The sequence below is a fragment of the Pomacea canaliculata genome, linkage group LG7 (genome assembly GCF_003073045.1).
Source record: "Pomacea canaliculata isolate SZHN2017 linkage group LG7, ASM307304v1, whole genome shotgun sequence".
Classification (NCBI taxonomy): Eukaryota; Metazoa; Mollusca; class Gastropoda; order Architaenioglossa; family Ampullariidae; genus Pomacea; species Pomacea canaliculata.
The window spans coordinates 28,225,006-28,246,956 of record NC_037596.1 but is presented as its reverse complement, the minus strand read 5'-3'; the positions used below and the strand labels follow the sequence as shown (position 1 = coordinate 28,246,956).

The 21,951-nt window shown below is 34.0% G+C and overlaps 1 protein-coding gene across 6 annotated transcripts; it reads left to right on the top strand.

The window, feature by feature from the left end:
- The first annotated feature begins 1,178 nt into the window (after positions 1-1,178).
- On the top strand, positions 1,179-19,971 carry LOC112568727 (deleted in malignant brain tumors 1 protein-like). 6 transcript variants are annotated; one of them, XM_025246179.1, is made up of 21 exons: positions 1,179-1,277; positions 2,494-2,641; positions 2,901-3,073; positions 3,439-3,586; positions 3,826-3,998; positions 4,862-5,009; positions 5,308-5,480; positions 6,444-6,591; positions 6,750-6,922; positions 7,225-7,372; positions 11,725-11,903; positions 12,840-12,996; positions 13,324-13,496; positions 14,472-14,619; positions 14,949-15,121; positions 15,778-15,828; positions 17,358-17,391; positions 17,815-17,870; positions 18,218-18,259; positions 18,403-18,450; positions 18,788-19,971. In XM_025246179.1, the coding sequence occupies exons 1-21, from the start codon at positions 1,232-1,234 to the stop codon at positions 18,802-18,804; spliced, it is 2,556 nt and encodes an 851-aa protein (XP_025101964.1). In that variant the 5' UTR covers positions 1,179-1,231; the 3' UTR covers positions 18,805-19,971. The 6 variants fall into 6 exon arrangements, 4 of the variants coding, with proteins under 4 accessions (XP_025101964.1, XP_025101965.1, XP_025101966.1 ...); XM_025246180.1 differs by lacking the exon at positions 15,778-15,828; XR_003100164.1 differs by lacking the exons at positions 15,778-15,828; positions 18,788-19,971 and having other exon boundaries at positions 14,949-15,056; positions 18,403-18,438.
- Positions 19,972-21,951: the final 1,980 nt, after the last annotated feature.

Sequence of the window (21,951 nt, the reverse complement as noted above, 5' to 3'; positions counted from 1 at the left end):
TGTTGGTGCTGCTGCTGCTAAAAATGTATAGCTCAAAAATTTAAAGAAATCTGTAAATATGTCTACTTGCTCTGACATGATTACATGGGAAGCTCACATACCTCAGGCTAAATGCATAATTAGAAATAATCAGAGGGCTGTCGTTATTTAAATCTCAGTACCTTAAAAACGAAAAACAAAACTCCGCTCTACATATATGTTTTTCCAACATAGCTGTAAAATTTCTTAGTGTATCTATTTTTTGTTTGGAAAATAAAGCAAGATTAACTTTACATTAGGAATCCTTTATCTTGGATAGCCATTTTAATATTTTGATTGTCATTTAAATTTTTTTTTAAAAAGACTGGGTTTAGTAGAACATTACAACTGCTCTGTAACTACAATTTAATAAACAAGTACAATGTGTTAATCCTGTATTTTAAAACTGATGTGAAACAAAGAAATTAGAATAAAAACAAATCGTCTAAGCAACAAGTATGCGAAAAGAAAATCAGCTCTACATCACATGCTTCCACATTTTGCAAAGGCCACAGTCTATTTAAATAGGCAATGAAATTTGAAATTAAAAAAAAAACTTCATGGTAAATTACCATTAGCTTTATTTTTTGCATTATTTAACTAGAAGCTTAGGTCTTAGGTTTACGCAGTAGTTTAAGCTTTTTCTAAATGTATTTACACGTGTTTTTTTATAAAAATAAGAGCGTAGTTTCTCCGTTAAACATTTGGCTGAAGACCTTAAAGAGTTATGCTACTTTGTATCTTAACTGCCATGATGATAATGATGATGATTAATGATGATTGATGAATGATGATGGATGATGACGGATGATGATGATGATGATGATGATGATGATGATGATGATTGTGGATGATGGATGATGAGTGGATGGTGGATGGTGGATGGTGGATGGTGGATGATGGATGGATGATGGATGATGGATGATAATGATGATGCCTAAAACTGTTCAATACTAAATGCAGTCGATCTTACTTTTCACGTTTTTACTGTTTTTCTGGTCTGTGCCTATTACAATACACACGCCGATGTGCACTCAAGTACACTTGTTGAGAGCAAGCATCTTGAAGCTCTCGACAAGTCACTTCAGACATCTTGATATTCTCTGTACCACGCTTCCTGCTGACCAGCGTTCGCCTGCCATTGTTTTTTTTTTATAGGCAGTGGTATCCCTGCAGCTTCAACACTTTTGTGAAGGTCCAGCCATCGTGTATCATGTCTAGGATTGTTTTCATGATGCTTCTTTTCGTCCCTGGTTTAGGTAAGTAAGCAACCTCTTTTTGAGTGTGTCTGTTAGCTTTTATGAATTTAGTTAACAGGAAACACATGTAATACAACTTGACAACTACTATTGTGAAGAATAGAAATGTACTGAACTGCAGTGACATGCACATGCAGCTGGTAAATACGTATAACTTGCAAGAGCATGAAGATTTGGCTCTATTGTATTATTATATAATAAATTGTACAATGTCCTTATCGTAATTAGACTGGTTATCTATCTTTGTTTTTATATTCAAGAACGCAATGGTGAGCGCTTATATAACTCTAAAACAAGTTATATATATATGTATATTACATTTATGGATCATATTTATCCTTTTATATATATATAATTAAGACAAGTAGTTGTATAATTAGAAGAATTAAGACGTTAAGGTGAAGGCTTTACTACTTATCTCTCTCTTCAACATATCCACACATCCACACAAACGTACTGGAAGATGTTACAATTTAATTAAAGCGACAAATAATACGATAAAAAATAAAGTAATCAAGAGAATACATTTATTTTATTTCTTTGTCGTGTGTGTGACCGATGCTATGTCAATCAGCACTGAAGCCTCTTTACTTATATACGTAAGAGAGTAAGAGTAATGGTTCTACTTCCAAACTGTCGGTGTCACCCGCTTCAATGACAGACGATTTAGCTGTTAGCATTAAAGAGGGGACAGGACAAGGTCCTTTATAAGTTATTAAATTTACAGTGCTATCCATATAATCATTTAAATGTTTAATAACTACGCACACATAATTAGGATTTTCTTACTATAACTTGTAGTACTGAAAAAAAATTCAATGAATAAGGAGTGATACAAGTCACACAAAAAATTGTAAACACTAACTGTAGTTTCATAATAAAAAGGCAACCATTTATAGTTATTAGTGCCTATTTTAACATATCGTCCTTTACCTATTTATCATCGAAAATGTTTCTGACATTGAGTCAAAATGTTTTTAAGTATATAAAACACATGTTTTTTCCTCTTACTATCCAAGTGCAGATGTCATTTTTCAAGAATTATTTACTAACACAGATATACTAGAGGACTGCAATTCTAAAACAATGATCGTCTCATACTAAATGAAATATAAACTAATTGTTGTGCTTATTATTTGTATTTTATATCCTTTAATAAAAAAGGATAATATCATATAAACTTGTCATGAATAATCAATGTTTTTTTAACTGACAGCCGAAGAGTTCAGAGCCCGCCTAGTTAACGGGACAGCGAATGCGGGGCGTCTAGAAATACTTTACAGAGGAGAATGGAGCACAGTCTGCCACGATGGCTTTGGAATACAAGAAGCCAGGGTTGCGTGCAGGATGCTAGGCTTTAGCAGGTTTGTCTTCCCTTAAAGTACAAATATTTCTTTTTAAAAGTAATAGGGTATATAACGGGATTATAATGGCCGAGTATCGACGCTATCACACTTAATTGTTATTTTACTGGGCAGCATTTAAAAAATGGTTTATATTTTTAGGTAACGTGCATTATTTTTGTGCGTGAAAGTGCCTAATCAAAACAAGTATAACTTTACATCGTGTTAATCTGTGTTGTAAATATGTACTTGCTTACGTTGTTGCTGATTATCTAACTAGTTCTAGAGCAACAGTTGTTGCATCAGGTGCATACGGAGCAGGAGCAGGAAGAATTCTCCTGGATGATGTAAAGTGCCATGGAACAGAGAACAGTCTTGCAGAGTGCCGTCACATGACTTACTACAGCAGCGACTGCAGTCATAGACGAGATGTCGGAGTTATCTGCTATGAGGGCAAGAAAGAGATATTTTAGTACACTGGCTCTCGCTCTCCCCCTCTCACAACTCATTTACATAAACTGTGTCCTTTTTAGTAAAATCAATCTTTCTTCAAACCCCTTTACTATTACCTTGACCGTTACATCTAGATATCTTTCACATTTAATGTTATTTTATCTCTGATGTATATTAATTACCTTTAAGTCTTTTCCTTTACGTGTAAAAATGCTAGAGAATTGTATCAAATTTATCGTTTATGAAATAACCACTCAACTTTAATCCCATTAAGAAGAACACTATATAAAACTATTATTTTGCTATACATTATTTAATAGAATATATAATAAAAAATGAATCTGTTTTCTTTGCCAAACTTTCAGCTAAGCATTTCGTGGCCCGTATAGTAAACGGTTCAGAAAATTCGGGGCGTCTAGAAATATTTTACGACGGAGAATGGAGCACAGTCTGCGACAAAGGCTTTGGAAAAAAAGAGGCAACGGTGGCCTGCAGGATGCTGGGCTTGAACAGGTTTGTCTTCCCTAAAACATTTGTTTTCTGTCTTAAAGCAATTGCTTATGAAGGAATTGTATAAAACAGGTTCTGTAAGGTAGAGTAACGGTATTATTATTACAACATTTAGGAAAAAAATTATAGTTTATATTTTCTGTAATACTGTCTAATCAACAAATAACGTATAACGTTTTATGGTGTTTGTTAATCTGTTTTTAATATGTAGTTGCTGATTTTGTTGTTAATTTGTCTAACAGCACTGGTGCAACAGTTGTTACAATAAGCAAATACGGAGAAGGAGCAGGAAGAATTCTTCTCAAAGAAGTAAAATGTCAAGGAACAGAAAGCAGTCTTCCGGAGTGCGATGTCTCTACTTTCTACCCCAGCGACTGCAGTCATTCCGATGATGTCGCTGTTGCCTGCTATGAAGGTAAATAAATATTTTATGACATTGGCTTTCGCTCTCCTCTTTCTCACAACTCATTTAGTTAAACATAATGTTATTTTAGTTCTGGATTCTTAGCTTTGAGACTGGTCTGAAACTGTTAAAATAAAGAAAAGTAAATATCAACCAATATCATTAACACAAGCAGCACAATACAACTCGGAAAAGTAAGCGATTCTGTTCTGTAATTGTTTGTCGTTTTCTATCTTGTATTATTTATTGTATTTCAGGTAAAATAGCCAGCGTTCTATAAGTTCTCTTACTTGGGTTTGCTGAACATATTATACATGAATGTCATATAAACAATGATACTGCTGTAAATAAATGGCGACATTCTTTTTCTTTTTTGTTCGTCTTTTCTGACCAGGGTGTACACAAACGGGTGATAGACAGGCTAACATAAAGTCAATTTTTTTTAAATTAACAAATACACAGTTTGATAAAGCTTACAGTTCAACTAGCTAACATGCTTGGTATCTACATCATAATATGTCATAACTATAAAAAAATGTTCAAACAACATAAATCTATATATCTATAGAATTTTTTTTTATCTACACTTTGAAAAACACAAGAACCCTTCATAAAAATGTTATTCTTATAATTGAAAAAAAGCTGGAGTAGTACAAAATCTTCCTTTATCATTTTTTTACAAACCATTCTTTCCAAAGCAGTCTAGTGCTATCTTTTTTTTGACAATACAAAGCGTACCTTCTGATTTCGAGGTATATAAACACTGAATTAGCTTTTACTCCTAACAGAAAATTACTATCCCTTACTGCCACTTAAATATTTGCATGCATGATTGGAAACCGTTAAAATAATCTGTTCATTTCCACAACTAACAGTTAGTCCGGGACCAGCCCGTCTAGCTAACGGGGACAGAAAGTCCGGGCGTCTAGAAATATATCACAAAGGAGAATGGAGTACAGTCTGCAACATTGGCTTTGAGGACAGGGAGGCCAGGGTGGCCTGCAGGATGCTAGGCTTTAACAGGTTTGTCTTCCCCTAAAATAAAAATGTGTTTTCTAAAAGTATTTGCTTATAAACCCACATAACATAACGGTATCGTAATGGCCCTGATAAGAAGTATCGACGCTGTTAAACTTTTAAATTAATTTATAAGGCAACATTTAAACAAAAGTATTATTTTTTGTTATACTGCATCTCTAATTTTTATTGTTTTTTTCTGTAAATCTTCTTAATCAAGAAATAAGGTATAACTTTACATTGTGTATGTTAATCCGTGTTGTTGATATGAACTTGATGACGTTGTTGTTGATTTATCTAACAGCTCTGACTCATTAGTTGTTGAAACAAGAAGATACGGAGAAGGAGCAGGAAGAATTCTACCCCATGAAGTAAATTGTGAAGGAACAGAAAGCAGTCTTGAGGAGTGCGATCTTAGTAATTTCCACTCAAGCAGATGCGGTCATTCCAAAGATGTCGGTCTTATCTGCAATGAGGGCAAGAAAGAGATATTTAATGACATTGGCTGTAGCTGCCCCTTCTCTACAAAATATTTCTTTAATAGTACAATCAGTCTTTTTTAAAACCCCTTTACTATTACATTAACCATTACAGGCTATCTCCAATAAAGTATCTTTTATTTAGTTAAATTTAATGTTATTTTAGTTCTGGATCCTGGGCTGTGAGACTGGTCTGGAACGGCAAAACAAGGAACGTTATATGAAACTAATATCTTTTATGCAAGCAGCACAATACAAATAAGAAAGCAAGTGATTGTGCTTTGCAATTTTTTCTCAATTCTATCAGATAGTCTTTTCTGGTAGAGCTTATTGGAATATTTTGTAAAATAGCAACCATTCTATAAGTTCATTCACGCGGTTTGCGAAAACATATTTTACATAAATAAAATTTAAACATGGAAAATAATGCATATAATGATGTCGTTCTTTTATTTATTGTTTACCTTTGCTGATAAGGGTTTAGGAAAACGGTTATAAGACACTTTTACATAAAGTGAAGCTAAACCTTTTTTCATTAACAAAAATATAGTTTGATAAATCTTTCAGTCCTTTTCCCGTCATGCTGGTTTTTTTTTTAAATCCTATGTATGTTATTACTATCGAGATTTTTTTATAACCTATATGTATTTACAATTAAAGTGGGATTAACACTTAGTAAGGAAAACCCTCATAAAAATTTTAACCTTTTTTACTAGCAATATAATGCTATAGTAGTACAAAGTCTTTTTTATCCTTTTCCCCCAAACATTCTTTTTTCTAACCAGTCTAGTGTCATCTTCCTGTGACAAAACATAGCAAACCTTTTAATCTAGGCATATATACACTGAAACAGCTAGTATTACTAACGGAAAATAAGCATCCTTGTTTTCCAGCTAGCATTTGCAAGCATTAATAGAAACCGTTTATAAACAAGTTATCTGTTCATTTCCACAACTAACAGTTGGTCCGGTAACAGCTCGACTAGCTAACGGGACGCATGATGGGGGACGTCTAGAAATATTTCACAACGGAAAATGGAGTACAGTGTGCGCCGGTTTCTTTGGTGACAAAGAGGCCAGGGTGGCCTGCAGGATGCTAGGCTTTAACAGGTTTGTCTTGCCCTAGAATCAAAGTTTTTTCTGTCTAAACGTAATATCGTATGAACCAATCAAAATAATATTTTCTTCATAATTTAGCCTTAATAATATAACTTTAATCTGTGTTGTTAATGTGTATTTGTTGACATTGTTGTTGATATATCTAACAGCTCTGGAGGAAGAGTTGTTCACCCACGTATATACGGAGCAGGAGCAGGAGAAATTATCCTCAATGATGTATATTGTAAAGGAACAGAGAGCAGTCTTGTGGAGTGCTATCACAATAGACTCTACCACCACAACTGCAGACATTCCGATCATGTCGGCGTTACCTGCGATAAATGCAAGAAAAAGATTTTTTATGACATTTGCTCTCACTCTCCCCTTTCTCACAACTGGGACTTTTTTAGTAAAAACTTTCTTTCTTTAAAACCCGTGACTAGTAAATTTAAAGTAAATATCAACCAATATCATTCACACAAGCAATCCAAGTCAGAAAGCAATCGTTTGTGCTCTGTAATGCTTTTTCATTTTCTATCAGTTGATGTGATATCAGCATCCTGTACTTTCAGCTATATTATATTTCCATGCATTTATGAAAATTGTATTTTAAAGAAGAGATCTGTTCAATTCCACAACTAACAGTTGGACCGGTAACAGCCCGTCTAGCTAACGGGGACAGAAAGGCGGGACGTCTAGAAATATTTTACAACGGAAAATGGAGTACAGTCTGCAACAATGGCTTTGGAGACAAAGAGGCCAGGGTAGCCTGCAGGATGCTAGGCTTTAACAGGTTTGTCTTGCCCTACAATCAAATTGTTTTCTGTCTAAACGTAATATCGTATGAACCAATAAAAAAATATTTTCTTCATAACTTTGCCTTAGTAACATACCTTTAATAACATAACTTTCATAACATAACTTTAATAACATAACTTTAAAAACATAACTTTAATAACATAACTGTATTATAGTGGCACTGCTGTGGAGTAACGACACTATTAAAGGAATTCTAAAGGCAAAATAAAACTGCTTTTTGTGTTAATCTGTGTTGTTAATGTGTATTTGTTGACATTGCTGTTGATATATCTAACAGCTCTGGAGGAAGAGTGGTTCACTCACATATATACGGAGCAGGAAAAGGAGAAATTATCCTCGATGATGTAAATTGTAAAGGAAATGAGAGCAGTCTTGCGGAGTGCTCTCGCAATCGTCTCTACTACCACGACTGCAAACATTCGATGATGTCGGCGTAACCTGCAAGAAATGTAAGAAAAAGATTGTTTATGACATTTGCTCTCGCTCTCTCTCTCTCTCTTTTCACAGCTGTGATTTTTGTAGTAAAAACTTTCTTTCTTTAAACCCCGTGACTAGTAATTTAACCCATAATCCTTGGCTGTGAGACTAGTCTGAAACTGTTAAAAAAGGTCGAAAATTTAAATATCAAGCCATTTTGAGTACATTACAATTGTGAAAGTTCAAAGTCTGTGTTTTCTATCAGTTGAGTGGATTTTCATATTATATGTATTTTTAATTTAAAAACACCATTTAATGAGTTCAACATAGAGAGGGACTGATAGCAACACACTACAAGAACGCCTCCAGCGCGTACTAAACATCGTCACCGTATAGGCGAGTTCTTGCATGACGATCAAAGGGGTTCAAGGCCTACTCTCCCATCGCTTTTTAACGATCTTTTCATGCAGACGACACAAAAAACCTTACCTCAATCTCCATTGGTGGCAGATGCGTAACCTCCGCTTTGCATGACATTGACCTCACGTGGCAGGTAACAACGAACTTCAGGAGTGTTCGGGACTCTCCAGGCGAGCGGGGCCTCCGGATGGAAATAAGCTCGAGAAAAAAGCAAAGTAATGATTATTTCCACCACCGACAGCAGCAGCAACATCGTTCATGAACGGCCAGAAACTGTCAGACAGCTTCAAGTATTTGGGTGCCACCCTGACTAGAGATGGTTGCTGTACAGCAGAGATCCGTATCAGGAATTGGTATGGCAACATCCGCAATGTCCAGGCTGGATAGGATCTGGCGAAGCAACTCAATCAGCTTCAGTACCAAGCCAGGCTGTACAAGTCCCTCGTAGTGTCAATCCTACTCTACGGCTGCGAGACTTGGACGCTGCTTGCCGCAACGGAAAAGAAGCTCCAGGCCTTTGAGAACAAAGTGGGCTTGAGAAGGCTGCTCCGCATCTCGTACCGCGAACACAAGACCAACGCATACGTACGGAGCACCGTAACCTCCCTCGTGGGCCCACATGAGCCCCTTCTGGCAACAGTGAAGCGGCGCAAGCTCGCCTGGTTCGGTCACGTCACCCGACACACCCTGTCCAAGACGATCCTACAAGGAACCCTCGAAGGGAGCCTAGTCGTGAAGCTGTTAAAAAAGGGTCACCAACATTAAAGAATGGACCGAACGCGAGATGCCAGACCTGCTCTCATCTGCTCAAGACAGGACCTGGAAAATTCTGTCTGTTGCTGCTGCCGGACGTTTTCCCCCTATCGAGGGCATGGGACCTGACCTGACCATTTAATGAGTTCCTTTACGTGGGTTTGCAAAAACATATTATACATCAATGTCATATAAACATGGATACTGCTGTTAACAATGGTAACACCCTTTTATAATTGTTCTCCATTTTGTGTCAAGGTGTATAAAAACGGATGGTAGACATACTAGCATAAAGTCAAATAAAATCTTTTTTAATTAACAAAAATAAGGCTTGATAAACCTTACAGTCATTTTGCTGTCATGTTGGTTTCTACAGCATACATATTTTATAGATTAAGAATTAATTTTTATACAACATTTATTATGCACAATAAAAGAAGATTTCCACTAAAAAATACTTCGTAAATCTTTGTCCTTTTTTATTAGCAAAAAGAGCAGGAGTAAAACAAAGTCTTTTATTTTTTTCCCAACCATTCTTTCTTCACCACTCTAGTGTCATCTTCTTCTGACAATACAAAGAGTTCCTTTTGATTTCATGTGTATATACTCTGAAATAGCTAGAACTACTAACAGAAAATCAGCATCCTATACTTTCAGCTACATTATATTTTCATGCATTAATGGAAACGTATTTTAAACAAGATATCTGTTTGTTTTCCTAACTAACAGTTAGTCCGCTAACGGCACGTCTAGTTAACGGGGTCCACCAGACGGGACGTCTAGAAGTATTTCACAACAGAGAATGGAGCACAGTTTGCACCGATGGCTTTGGAGACAAAGAGGCCAGGGTGGCCTGCCGGACGCTAGGCTATGACAGGTTTGCCTTTCCCTAAAAAAATTTGTTTCTGTCTTAAAGTAAGAGCTCATCAAACAATTGTAAAAGATATGTTCTCAACCTTAACATAACGGTATTATAATGCATGTGCTAGTTGGTATCGACACCATTAATATTACTTATTATTTTATGAGGCAACATAGACCTTTCTGTAAAACTAATCTAGAAATAACGTTTAATTTTACATCGTGTGTGTTAATATGTGATGTTTATTTGTACTTGCTCCCGTTGTTGTCGATTTATCTAACAGAAGAGAAGCAAAATTTGTTCCAACAAGTGTATACGGAGCAGGAACAGGTGGAATTTACCCTCATAAAGTAAAATGTCAAGGAACAGAGATCAATCTTGCAGAGTGCAATCACACGACCTTTGACTCCCACAACTGCAGTCATAACGAAGATGTCGGTCTTATCTGCAAGAACGGCAAGAAAGAAATATTTTATGACATTGGCTCTCGCTCTTCTTCTTCTCCCAACTGCTTCTTTCGTAGTAAAATCAGTCCTTCTTCAAACCCCTTTACTATTACATTACCGTTACAAGCTATGTGCAATTAAGTATCTTTTATTAAGTTAAAACTAATGTTACTTTAGCCCTGAATGCCGGGATGTAAGATTTATACAAAAACTTTTGAAATAAGAAAAAGTTAACATCATCTGACATCATTTACAAAAGTAAGAAAGCAAGCGCTTGTGATTTGTAATTGTTTGTCGTTTTCAATCAGGTATAGTTATTTCTGGTTTTATTTTTTTCGAATTTCTTTATAAAATGGACACCATTTTATCAGTTCGTTTACCTGGGTTTGCTAAAACATTAATGTCATATAAACGTGGATACTGCTGCAAATAAAGGCGACGCTCTTTTTCTTCAGTTTTTTGTTTTTTGTTTTTTTCCGTTAAAGGTTAAGACAGTTATTAGTCAGGCTAACTGAGAGTCAAACAAAATCTTTTTTAATTTTCGTAGACATAGTTTTATAAAGTTTTCATTAATTTTTCTTTCATACTTGTTTCTACATCATAAATATGTTATTATTATGAAGAAACTTTTTATTCAACTTATATTTGAATATCTTTATACAATAAAAAAAAAAAAGATTTACAGTTGGAAAAACATTCAAACCCCTCCTAAGAAGTTTATCTTTGTTAAATTCCCAAACATGCACGAGTAGTACAAAGGTTTTTTTTTTTTTTTTGTCCTTTTCTCCCAAACACGTCTAGTGTAATCTTTATCGTAATAGAAAATAGTGAACCTTTTGATTTCTAAGTGTATATACACTGAAACAGCTAGTACTACTGACAAAAATTCAACAACCTGTACTCCCAGCTATTTTTTTGCATGGATGAATGGAAAACGTTTATAAACAAGTTATCTGTTCATTTTCACAACGAACAGTTATGCAGCTAAGAGCCCGTCTAGATGACGGGGACATAAGATTTGGGCGTCTAGAATTATTTCACAACGGAGAATGGGGCACAGTCTGCGATGCTTGGAATCGCTTTGGAGACAAAGAGGCCAGGGTAGCCTGCAGGATGCTAGGCTTTAACAGGTTTGTCTTACCTTAAAATCAAAATGTTTTCTGTCTTAAAGTGATAGCTTATTCAACAAATATAAAAGATGTATCCTCCAGGTTAACATATCTGTATTATAATGTCATTGCTACGGAGTATCGACACAGTCATTGATTTGTTTATTGAGCAGCATTTTAGAAAAATACAAGCTTATTTTTATCGGTGTCGTGTATGTTGTTTTTTAGAAGATTGTTCTGTAAAACTACCTGGTCAAAAAATAACATATAGCTTTACATCGTGTTTGTTTGCTGACATTGTTGTTTATTTATCATACAGCTCTAATGCAAGAGTTGATAAAGCAGGTGTTTTCCGTCCTTGGAGAAAAGGAAAAGGAAGAATTGCCGTCAGTCAAGTAAATTGTGTAGGGACAGAGAGCAGTGTTGCGGAGTGCGATTACTCGAGCGACACCTCCTCCTGCTTTCATGAGGATGATGTCCGTGTTATCTGCAATGAAGGCAAGAAAGAGGTTTTTGTGAAATTTGCTTTCTCTCCTACCACCTCCCCCAACTGTATTTTCGTCTTACTTTAAACCCCGTTACTAGTACATTTACAGGATATGCACAATTAACTTTAATTCATTTAGTTAAACATTGTGCTTTTTTAGCTCTGGATGCTGGAATGTGAGACTGGTCTGTAACTGTTCAAAATAAAATAAAACTAAATATTAACCAATATTTTTCACAAAGCAGCATAAAACAAGTTAGAAAGCAAGCGATTGTGCTCTGTAATTGTCGTTTTCTGTTAGGTGGTGATTTCTGGTATTATTTATTGGAATTTCTTGTAAAATTTCCACCATTCTATGAGTTCTGTTTCGTGGGTTTCCAAAAAGATATTACACATTAATGTCATAGAAACACGGATACTGCTGTAAATAATGACGAGGCCCTTTCTTAATTTTTCACCTTTCCTCGAAAGGGTGTAGAAAACGGTTGGTAGACATGCTAACATAAAGTTAAACAATATTTTTTAATTATCAAATATACAGTTATATAAAGCTTACAGTAATTTTGCTGTCATACTGGGTTTTACATCATACATATGCCATAACTATCAATAATTTGTTTCACAAATTTAACAACAATTTTAATTTAAGAATGTTTACACCTAGAAAAGCACACGAAGACCTCATAACAAGTTTATACTTTTTATTAGCAAAATGAGCAAGAGTAGTTAAAGGCCTTCTTTATCCTTTTACTCTTAACTATTCTTTTTTTAATAAGTCTTGTGTTAATTTTTAATGACAAAAGCACAGCGTAGATTTTAATGTCCCCATGTTTACATACTGAAATAGCTAGTACTACTAACAGAAAATCAGCATCCTGTAATTCAAGGTATATATTTCCATCCATGCATGGAAACCATTTATAAATAAACAATCCGTTCGTCTTCAGACTCCACAGATTTGAAGCTAACAGCCCGACTAGTTAACGGGGACGGAATGTCGGGGCGTCTAGAAATATTTCATAACGGAGAGTGGGGTACAGTCTGCAACGATATCTTTGAGGACACGGAGGCCAGGGTAGCCTGCAGGATGCTAGGCTTAAAAAGGTTTGTCTTATTTTAAAATAAAATTAATTTTTGTCTAAAAGCAATAGCTTATGAACCAATTGTAAAAGCTATGTTCTCTTTTGTAACATAGCGGGATTCTAATACCCCAGCTGGGGAGTATTGGCGCTATTAAACATTTATTATTTTATAGGCAGCATTTTAGAAAAAAAAATGGTTTATAATCAAAGGTTTTGTGCGTGTCTTTTTAAATAATATTTTCTGTAAAACTACCTAATCTAGAATTAACGTATAACTCTACATCGTGTGTGTTAACCTGTTTAAAATGTGTTAAAATGTACTTGCTGAAATTGTTAATTTATCTAACAGCTTTGGAGCAACAGTTGTTGACACAAGTACATACGGACAAGGAGCAGGAACAATTATCTTCAATCATGTAGCGTGTCGAGGAACAGAAAACAGTCTTGAGGAGTGTGAAGTCTCTAACTTCTACTCCATCGGCTGCAGGCATTCCGAAGATGTCGGGGTTATCTGCAAGGAAGGCACGAATGAGATATTTTATGACATTAGCTTTTACTCTCCTCCCTCCTCTCCTAACGGTTTTTTTTTTAAATTTTGTTTGGGGGTTTTTTGCAGTTAAATCAGTCTTATGTAATTTTTTTATTTACTTTAACATTAATATTTCCAGGCTATATGCAAATAAACATAATTAATTTAACTAAAACTTAATGTTATTTTATCTCTGGATCCTGGGCTTTGAGACTGGTCTGAAACTGTTAACATAAGGAAAAATAAATATCAACCAATATTTTTTACAAATTCAGCACACTACTAATCAGAAAAAGTGATTAACCTTTAAGTTGTTTGTAATTTTGTATCAAATATAATGTATTTTGTTATTATTTATAAGATTATCTTGTCAAATGGCCCACATTCTCTAAGTTTCGTTTACTGGGTGCTAAAACATATACATGAATGTCCTATAAACATGGCTAATGCTGTAAATGATGGCGACTCTTTTTTCTTTTTTGGTCAAGATGTACACAAACGGCTAGTAGATGTGAAACAAAAATTCAAATATAATCTCTTTTATTTAGCAAAAATATGGTTGGATAAAGGTAAAAGTCATTGCTGTTATGCATGTTTCTACATTATACATATTTTATTACTATCAAGAATGTAGTTTTATACAACTTATATCTATATATCTACATACAATAAAATAGGATTGACATTTAAAACTTCACGAAGCCCTTAAAAGAAATTTATTCTTTTTAAATAGCAAAAATAGTACAAAATCTTTATCCTTTTGTCCGAACCATTTTTTTATTTACCAGTCTAGTGTCATCTTCCTCTGACAATATATGATGTACCTTTCGATTTTCAGGTGTTATATACACTGAAACAGCTAGTACTACTAACAGAAAATCAGTATCCTGTACTTCATTCTGTATATTTCCATGCATTAGTAGAAACCGTTTATAAAGAAGTAATCTGTTCGTTTTCACAACTAACAGATAGTCCGGTAGCAGCCCGACTAGCTGACGGAGACGCAGAGGGGGGACGTCTAGAACTATTTCACAACGGAGAATGGAAGTCAGTTTGCAGCAGTCGCTTTGGAGACAAATCTGCTTTGGTGGCCTGCAGGATGGCAGGCTTTAACAGGTTTTTGTGCATTGGATAATTTTGTCTTAAATAGCTCATAAGCTAAGATTAAAAGTCTTGTTACATGGCTAAGATCCTCTTAAAGTATTCATAATATTATAGATACAAGCACATATATTTATATATACACAAGTATTTATGCTACTAAATGTAAAAAATATTTTAATTTAAACATTTTTTTAGGAATGCTACACTTCATTTCGTTTAATGTTCTAGCTTTACACTAAAGATTTCTCGAGTAAACTTCAATTAAAAACATTTTACTTAATGTCTTCTTAAATCTGTGTTGCTAATAAAAGCTTAAGTCAGTTTTGATATATCTATAACAGTTCTGCAATAGTAGCTGCTACATCAAATGCATACGGATCCGGAGCAGGAAGAATTATCTTTGATTATGTGAAGTGCAGAGGAACAGAGAGCAGCCTGTTGGACTGCAGGTACAAAAAGCTCGATATCACCGAATGTGACCACTCCGATGACATTGGGGTCATCTGCAAAGAGGGCGAGAAACATTTATATTTATGATACTATTATTTTCATTTCTTTTTTATTAATAAAATAAGCTTTTGTTAAAATCTCTTTTAAGCTATATGAAATGATAAAAAGTCGTAGTTTGTCTCCTTTTATTTGCTGTAACTCTAACATTTTTATTTGTTTGCTTCCTTGCTGATTTATTATAAACAAAGAGCTGTAAGTGTATCTCTATGTGCCAATTTTCTGTCGTGGGCAGAATCCGTGAAGAACACATGTTTCTTTTTGTTAAGCACTGCTTTTAGGCCCCTGGGTACCCAAGGTTTGTTGTTAGGATAAACATAAACTGCTTTGATGGACTGGTGCAATCTACACTTTTTTACTCCTAACTTTTACTCCTAACTGTGTGTTAAATGTCTGTATATGTAAGCCTGCCCTTGTGAGCAAAGACAAATTTCTGTCCTGGGTCTCCTCGACAGACAATAAAGTCTGATTTGATTTTGATTTGATTTGATTAAAAGAGGTCTGGAACTGCTGAAAAAAAGGCATTGTTATAAAGATTCACTTGTATGCATGGAAAAAACACATAACGAGTAATTTAGCAAGCGATTGTTTTATTGATATTATCAACTTAAGTTTTTTTAAAGATATAGTTCAAACCAATCATTTATAATCATCTTATTTCAGAAACCACTACAGTTACAAGCCCAGGTACTACTACTGTTAAACTAACAACGGGTAAGCACCTTTTTATGTGCCAAACTACAAAAATAAAGCAGTTTTTAACTTTAGCCGTATCTTGTTATCTTTTCATATATGGTGATAACAATAGAAAGATGAAGCAATGTGTTGGATAATTAGACAAGAGATCATTAAAAGGTTTAATAAACATTGCAGTAACCAGCATAGTTCAGTAAGGGAGTAAAGGGAGTGAAATATTGACACCACCTCAGAGTTTTCTATAGCTGAGTTTAAGTTGGTCTCTGGTTTTTAATTAAATGCTTTACTACAAGTAGTTTTTTATTCCCGAATTTATTACTGAATGAAAACCGACTAATAATGCTACCATTACTAAAGGCATGCAAATACTTTATGTTTATACTTACATAATTATAAGTAAAACATTTCCGCAACTTCATCCTTCTTCACACTCAAAAAGAAAAGGAAAGTGCGAACGTATATAGAGATAACTAACTTAACTAAAGAAACGCAAAATAATTAATAGAACAAAATATAAAAATTACTTTTGCTCTTACCCGAACATAGAAATGTCACACTAAATTACTTGAAAATTGTCGATGTTGTAGACAAAATTGACAACGGCTTTATATTATCGTTGTCCGGTTAGAGGTAAAGTGACAACACATGTGCTGGCTCATGGAAGAAACTTATTTTTACATGTACAATAATTTGCAATGAAAATTTTTGTTATTGTGAGTCAGATTTTATTACTTTTATTGTCAGTAATAGATTAAGAGATACATTTTTAACACATTTTAATTTTAAGACTTAAAAAGTAAAATATGCAATAAATATGTAAAATATATCAACATGGTATTCTTTCAGTTTCATCATCGCCAACAACAACCGCACCAAAGCTGGGTCTTTTGTTTCTCTGGCCCAAATGTTCGACATTTTTCAGACAAATGTTATAAATGATTTTAGACTGACGGGCGAACGGGTGTGAGCACTCCACATGTCCTATAATAACACTTTTAAAATGTATTATTACATATTTATTTTTTGTAAAAGAAAAGGTAGTGAAACTAAAAATGTAAGAATAATTAAACTCTATGAAAAAAGTAAACGAAAGATTTCTATCAAATATTTATAATCGTTATATCTTGTTTAAATATCTACCAAATGTTTGTGCATACTTTCGGAATCATCCTTTGCCAACCACAACAGTGACAACAGCAGCTACAACCAGAAAAAGTATAGACAACTCTTTTTGCTAGAGCAAAACAATTTTGAATTTCTATAATAAACATTTTATAACTTATGGGATAAGCGTAAATAATTCAACTTTTTGTTTTTAAACATTATATTACTTACAGTTTGTTGGATAATTAGACAAGGAAGCAGTAAAAGGTTTTCCAAACATTGCAGTAACCATTATAGTTCAGTAACGGAGTTTCAAGGAGTGATATCTTGACACCACCTCAGCTAAACATTAACAACTTCTTATAGCTGAGTTTAAACTTTTTTACGGTTTTTAAATGCTTTGATTTAATAAGTTTTTTTTTTATTTTCCTATTTTTTTGCAGTTACCAAACCGACTACTAAGTCTGTCATTAAAAAGGTATGCACATATTTTATGTGTGAACTGAAATATTTTTAAATACAACATTTCTGCAAACCTTTTTTTTTTCTTACACTTTTTCAATTAGAAAAAAAATAACGTATACGTTATACGTATATCAATAAAGAAGGGTATACACCTATCTTTTCTTTAGTTTTCTGACCTAAATGTTTGACATTTTTAAGACAAATATCATAAATGATGATCAACTGACGGACGAACGAGTGGGAACAGTACACATGTAATATATTTACACTTTTGAAACTTATTAACACAATTTTTTAAATTAGATATAAAAGAAAAAAACTAAAAATGTAAACATATTTCACCTGTACATAAAAAAGTAAACAAAAGATTCCTATCAAATGCTGAGAATCGTTGTTTATTGTTTAAATTCATTCCAAATGTTGGCACATACTTTCAGACTCATCCTTGCCAACCACAACATCGCCGACAACAACAACTACAACGGAAAAGAGTATACACAACTTTTTGTTCTAGACCAAAATAGTTTTAGAATTTCTATGATAAACATTTTATAACTTATGGGATAAGCAATACGACTTTTTGTTTTTAAACATTATAGCACTTACAATGTCTTCTAAGTGAGTAAGAATGTGGAGGGACGGAATGCACGTGATTGTTACAGTCATGTTTTTATATAACTAAATATAAAACATTTTTGAAGATGACAACTATTGAGTTATTTTAAAGTCATAAACATAATTTCAATATACTGCATTTGCAATAAACATTATAATTTTTTATATCATAAAATTACCTAATAACGATATAACGGCTTTCTCGATTTATTTATTTTTTCAGTTACAAAGGTGACTACAACCACGAAATCTAGAACCGGAAACGGTAAAAGCCTATTTTTACCTTAATAGTGTTCGTAAAATATTACTTAATATTTATAGTAAGAAGTATTCTAAAACTTTACATTTTATGTAAAGACTTTCTTTAAAGATCAAAAATTCATTTTATTATGCTATTTTTGTCGACAGCAACAGCAGTAACAACGTCAACAACTACAACATCTACTACCACCACTGGTAAACTTTCTTCCCCTCATTCGTTTCGAAGAACTCTGCATTAGGCTGTTATAGTTTGAGTTGGTTGGCAGCTACAAGAGCATTTTGTTACTGATATTTCAAAAGAGTTTTTATTCAGAATTAACATATACAACTCGCATTTTACACACAAATCATTAACAAAATTATTGCTTTATAACCATTTAATGATCTTTACTTTGTTTAAAGTATATGGGTGCAAAATTGATATAATCAATCTTTACCTATTATCTTCATAATGTCTATAAACGTTTTTAAACACATATTATGATCATGTCCGGAGAAGTCCATAAGAACAATTACTGTTTTTCTTTTTCAGTCACCCTGGAACCCTAGGCTGACTTTGGAAGACTACAGTCTACAACTTTAATATTTTTTTTTAATTATTGCTTTTCATTATATCACTTTATTGGCCTTTCTTTATAGAAAGCTGATCTGTAAAACAATAATATTTGCACAATTTAAAGCTGCACCACTTTATGTATAATTAATTTTTTCTAAAATGTACAATTTTTGAAATCGCTATGTGAACATTATATTTGACTATTACAAACTCTGTATAACAAGTAAGTAATCCGTGTTAGCAATATGTCTCTTTTCTATATTGTATTGCCATTTGTTTCGAGACCCACTTCACCGAAGTAAGCTACTTTTCAAAGACAGTAAACTTCATCTACCTAATGTCATAGATTTTTCTACCATAAACTTTTATTTAGATATCTACTTAATAAAGCAATATTCTAAATGTTATTAGAAACAAGATACCCGCAACATGCTACATCGTTATGTTCTTGCATATAGCCAGCTAAGGGAAGGAGTGCACTCCTTCTGTCTTGCTGTTTTCCGAGGATTTTATTTGTGTTGCTATATGACAATGTGTTAGCCTCGCTTTTATACGTTTACCAGGTCTTTTCAGTCTTCATAGACTAATGGTTAAATCTGCTTCGGGTTTGTCGTGTGCTTGAATAGCTAACAATCTCTCGGTTTGTTTTTTTTTTATACTTTTTTGGTTGAGTGAACCATATCCTAAGAATTTGATTTTACAAACGTATTATGTACCTCGTCTTTTTGTCACCAGTCCTACCTTCTCCTATATTCCAATTTTATTTGGACATGATGTATTTCTAACTGAAAGGTGGCTGACGAGCTGATTTTGACATATGCGACATTTTGCTAGTTATACATATGTTGTATTAGTTTTCATGCTTACAATAACAATCCAATAACAAAAACAAAACAGCACTTGTAAGAGAAAAATTGAATTTACTACCTTAATATAAGAATCTGCTTTTAATAATCAACAATAAGGTGATGTACTGTGTACAGTGGTTATTGATATCAGCATTTACTACGCAGTTATAAACATTTTTTTTCCACATATATGATTGGTAGTCAAGGGGAAGTAAATGCTGATTGATCTTTGAGCTTTACAAAGTATTTTCCCTTTACGAGAAAAATACTACTGGAATCAAGTCAAATTAAACTTTGTTTTCCTTGTCAAAAGAAGTCTGAGATATAATTATTTCGTTCGATCACAATTACTACTGCTACTACACCACTCACACAACAACAACAACACCAACAACAACATAACGCATACATGGCATTCAAGACACACGCACACATACACCTTCCTTCTCTCTCTCTCTCACACACACATGTTAATATGCTAAACAATATACCAGGTAATATTGTAGACGTACTACGTCCTTGTGACTTTTATTTAGGATGGTTGTAGATGCTGGTGCAAAGGACCTTTAGGAAGCAGGTTTCCACGCAATTGGCAGTTTGTAGCTCCTGCATGTTGGATACAGCTGAATGTTTGAATAGAGAGGGTGTGTTTGGTCTGAAATAATAATGCATGCAATCTTTCTATCCTTAGGGAGGTACAAGTCCAGGTACAAGGTACCGCGCCCCCCTTTCAAAAATAGATCATACCCGCCCTCCCCTCTGACAAAATATCATAGACCCGCCTGTGACGCAGCGAGTTAATGTAGAAGTTGTGCTATTGATCACTGAGTACAGATGTATTGATGGATCTTCAAGGCTAATAACTTGACACTTATGTTTTCACTGTGTGTTGCCTACAATAACCCAGCGACTCGACGAGAGCTTGAGGACTCTTATCATTTCTAGGTCACCTTTGACAAACAATACTTCCTCGCGCAGCATAACCTTGACCTAAAGGTTAAGTAACTCTTGGGTAAGACCCAGGTAACGGTGTACGTCGTGCACTGTGCTATGACTATTATAATGATATCCGGATACATCATCAGATTTTAGAGCTAGCAAGTAAGCCACACACACACACAAATAAATACACACAGTTATACACCTATAGCAATTGAGCAAAATAAAGGCAAAGACAGACCACTGCTTTATAGAAGACAAAAAGACAATAAAATTTTTTTAAAAGTCTTTCTGCTGCTGGTGCTGCTGCTAAGAATTTATAGCCCGAGAATATTATTAGTTTATATATATTACAACACACTGTTGTGTACTTTCTCTGACATGATCACGTGGGAAGCTCACAGGCCTCACACTGAATTATAAGAGAGCTTTTATTATAAAAATCTCAGTGCCTTAGAAACTAAAATACTAAAACCCAGCTCGACTTACATGTTGTACAACATAGGTATAACATTTCTCTTCTTAATATAACATAGGTTCTTCTCAGTGTATTTATTTATTTCTCGTAACATAACATGAGTTTACTTGTAAAATAAGAATCTTTTATCTTGGATAGCCTTCGTTAATATGTTTGTGCTAATATTATATTTTGACAATAAAATTACTGGGTTTAGTAGCATGTTTCTAGCATATTACTTGTTCTGTAACTACATTTTAAAGACAAATTACAAAACCTGATGTGAAACAGAAAGGGAAATTTGGATAATAAACAAATCGTCTTTACAATGACCAAATGAATTTCCCTGTCCGCTTTCTGTAGTTCTCAACTTCTTTACAATCTCACATTTGGTATTAAGCAAATAAGTTCAGTATTAAAGAGTGAAATACACTGATTGTAAAAACGATTTATGTATTTATCCACCACATGCTTGCAAATTTTGCTAAACCTACAGCCTATTTAAATATGCACTGAAATTTGAAATTAAAGTTACATGGTCAATGACCATTAGTTTTTATTATTGCATTGTTTAAATGTAATCTTAGGTTTGAGGTTTAGAAAATAGTTTAAGCTTTTTTCCAAGTGTATTGACACAGGTGTTCCTTTTTGTAAAATTAATAGCATAGTTTCTCGGTTAAAGATTATGCTGAAGACTTTATAACGACTAATGCTACTTAGTATCTTAGCTACCATAGTGCGTTAAGTACAAAACATTCGTGTTCTCAAGTGTTCACTTGTTAAACTGCTCATTGTAAATTTTTTCTGTTAAGTTGTCAAGGTTTTTATAGGCGTAGTGGCCTTGCATGGTGGCCCTGTTCCAATAACATGAGTGCTAGTCACGTGTTGCTATCATA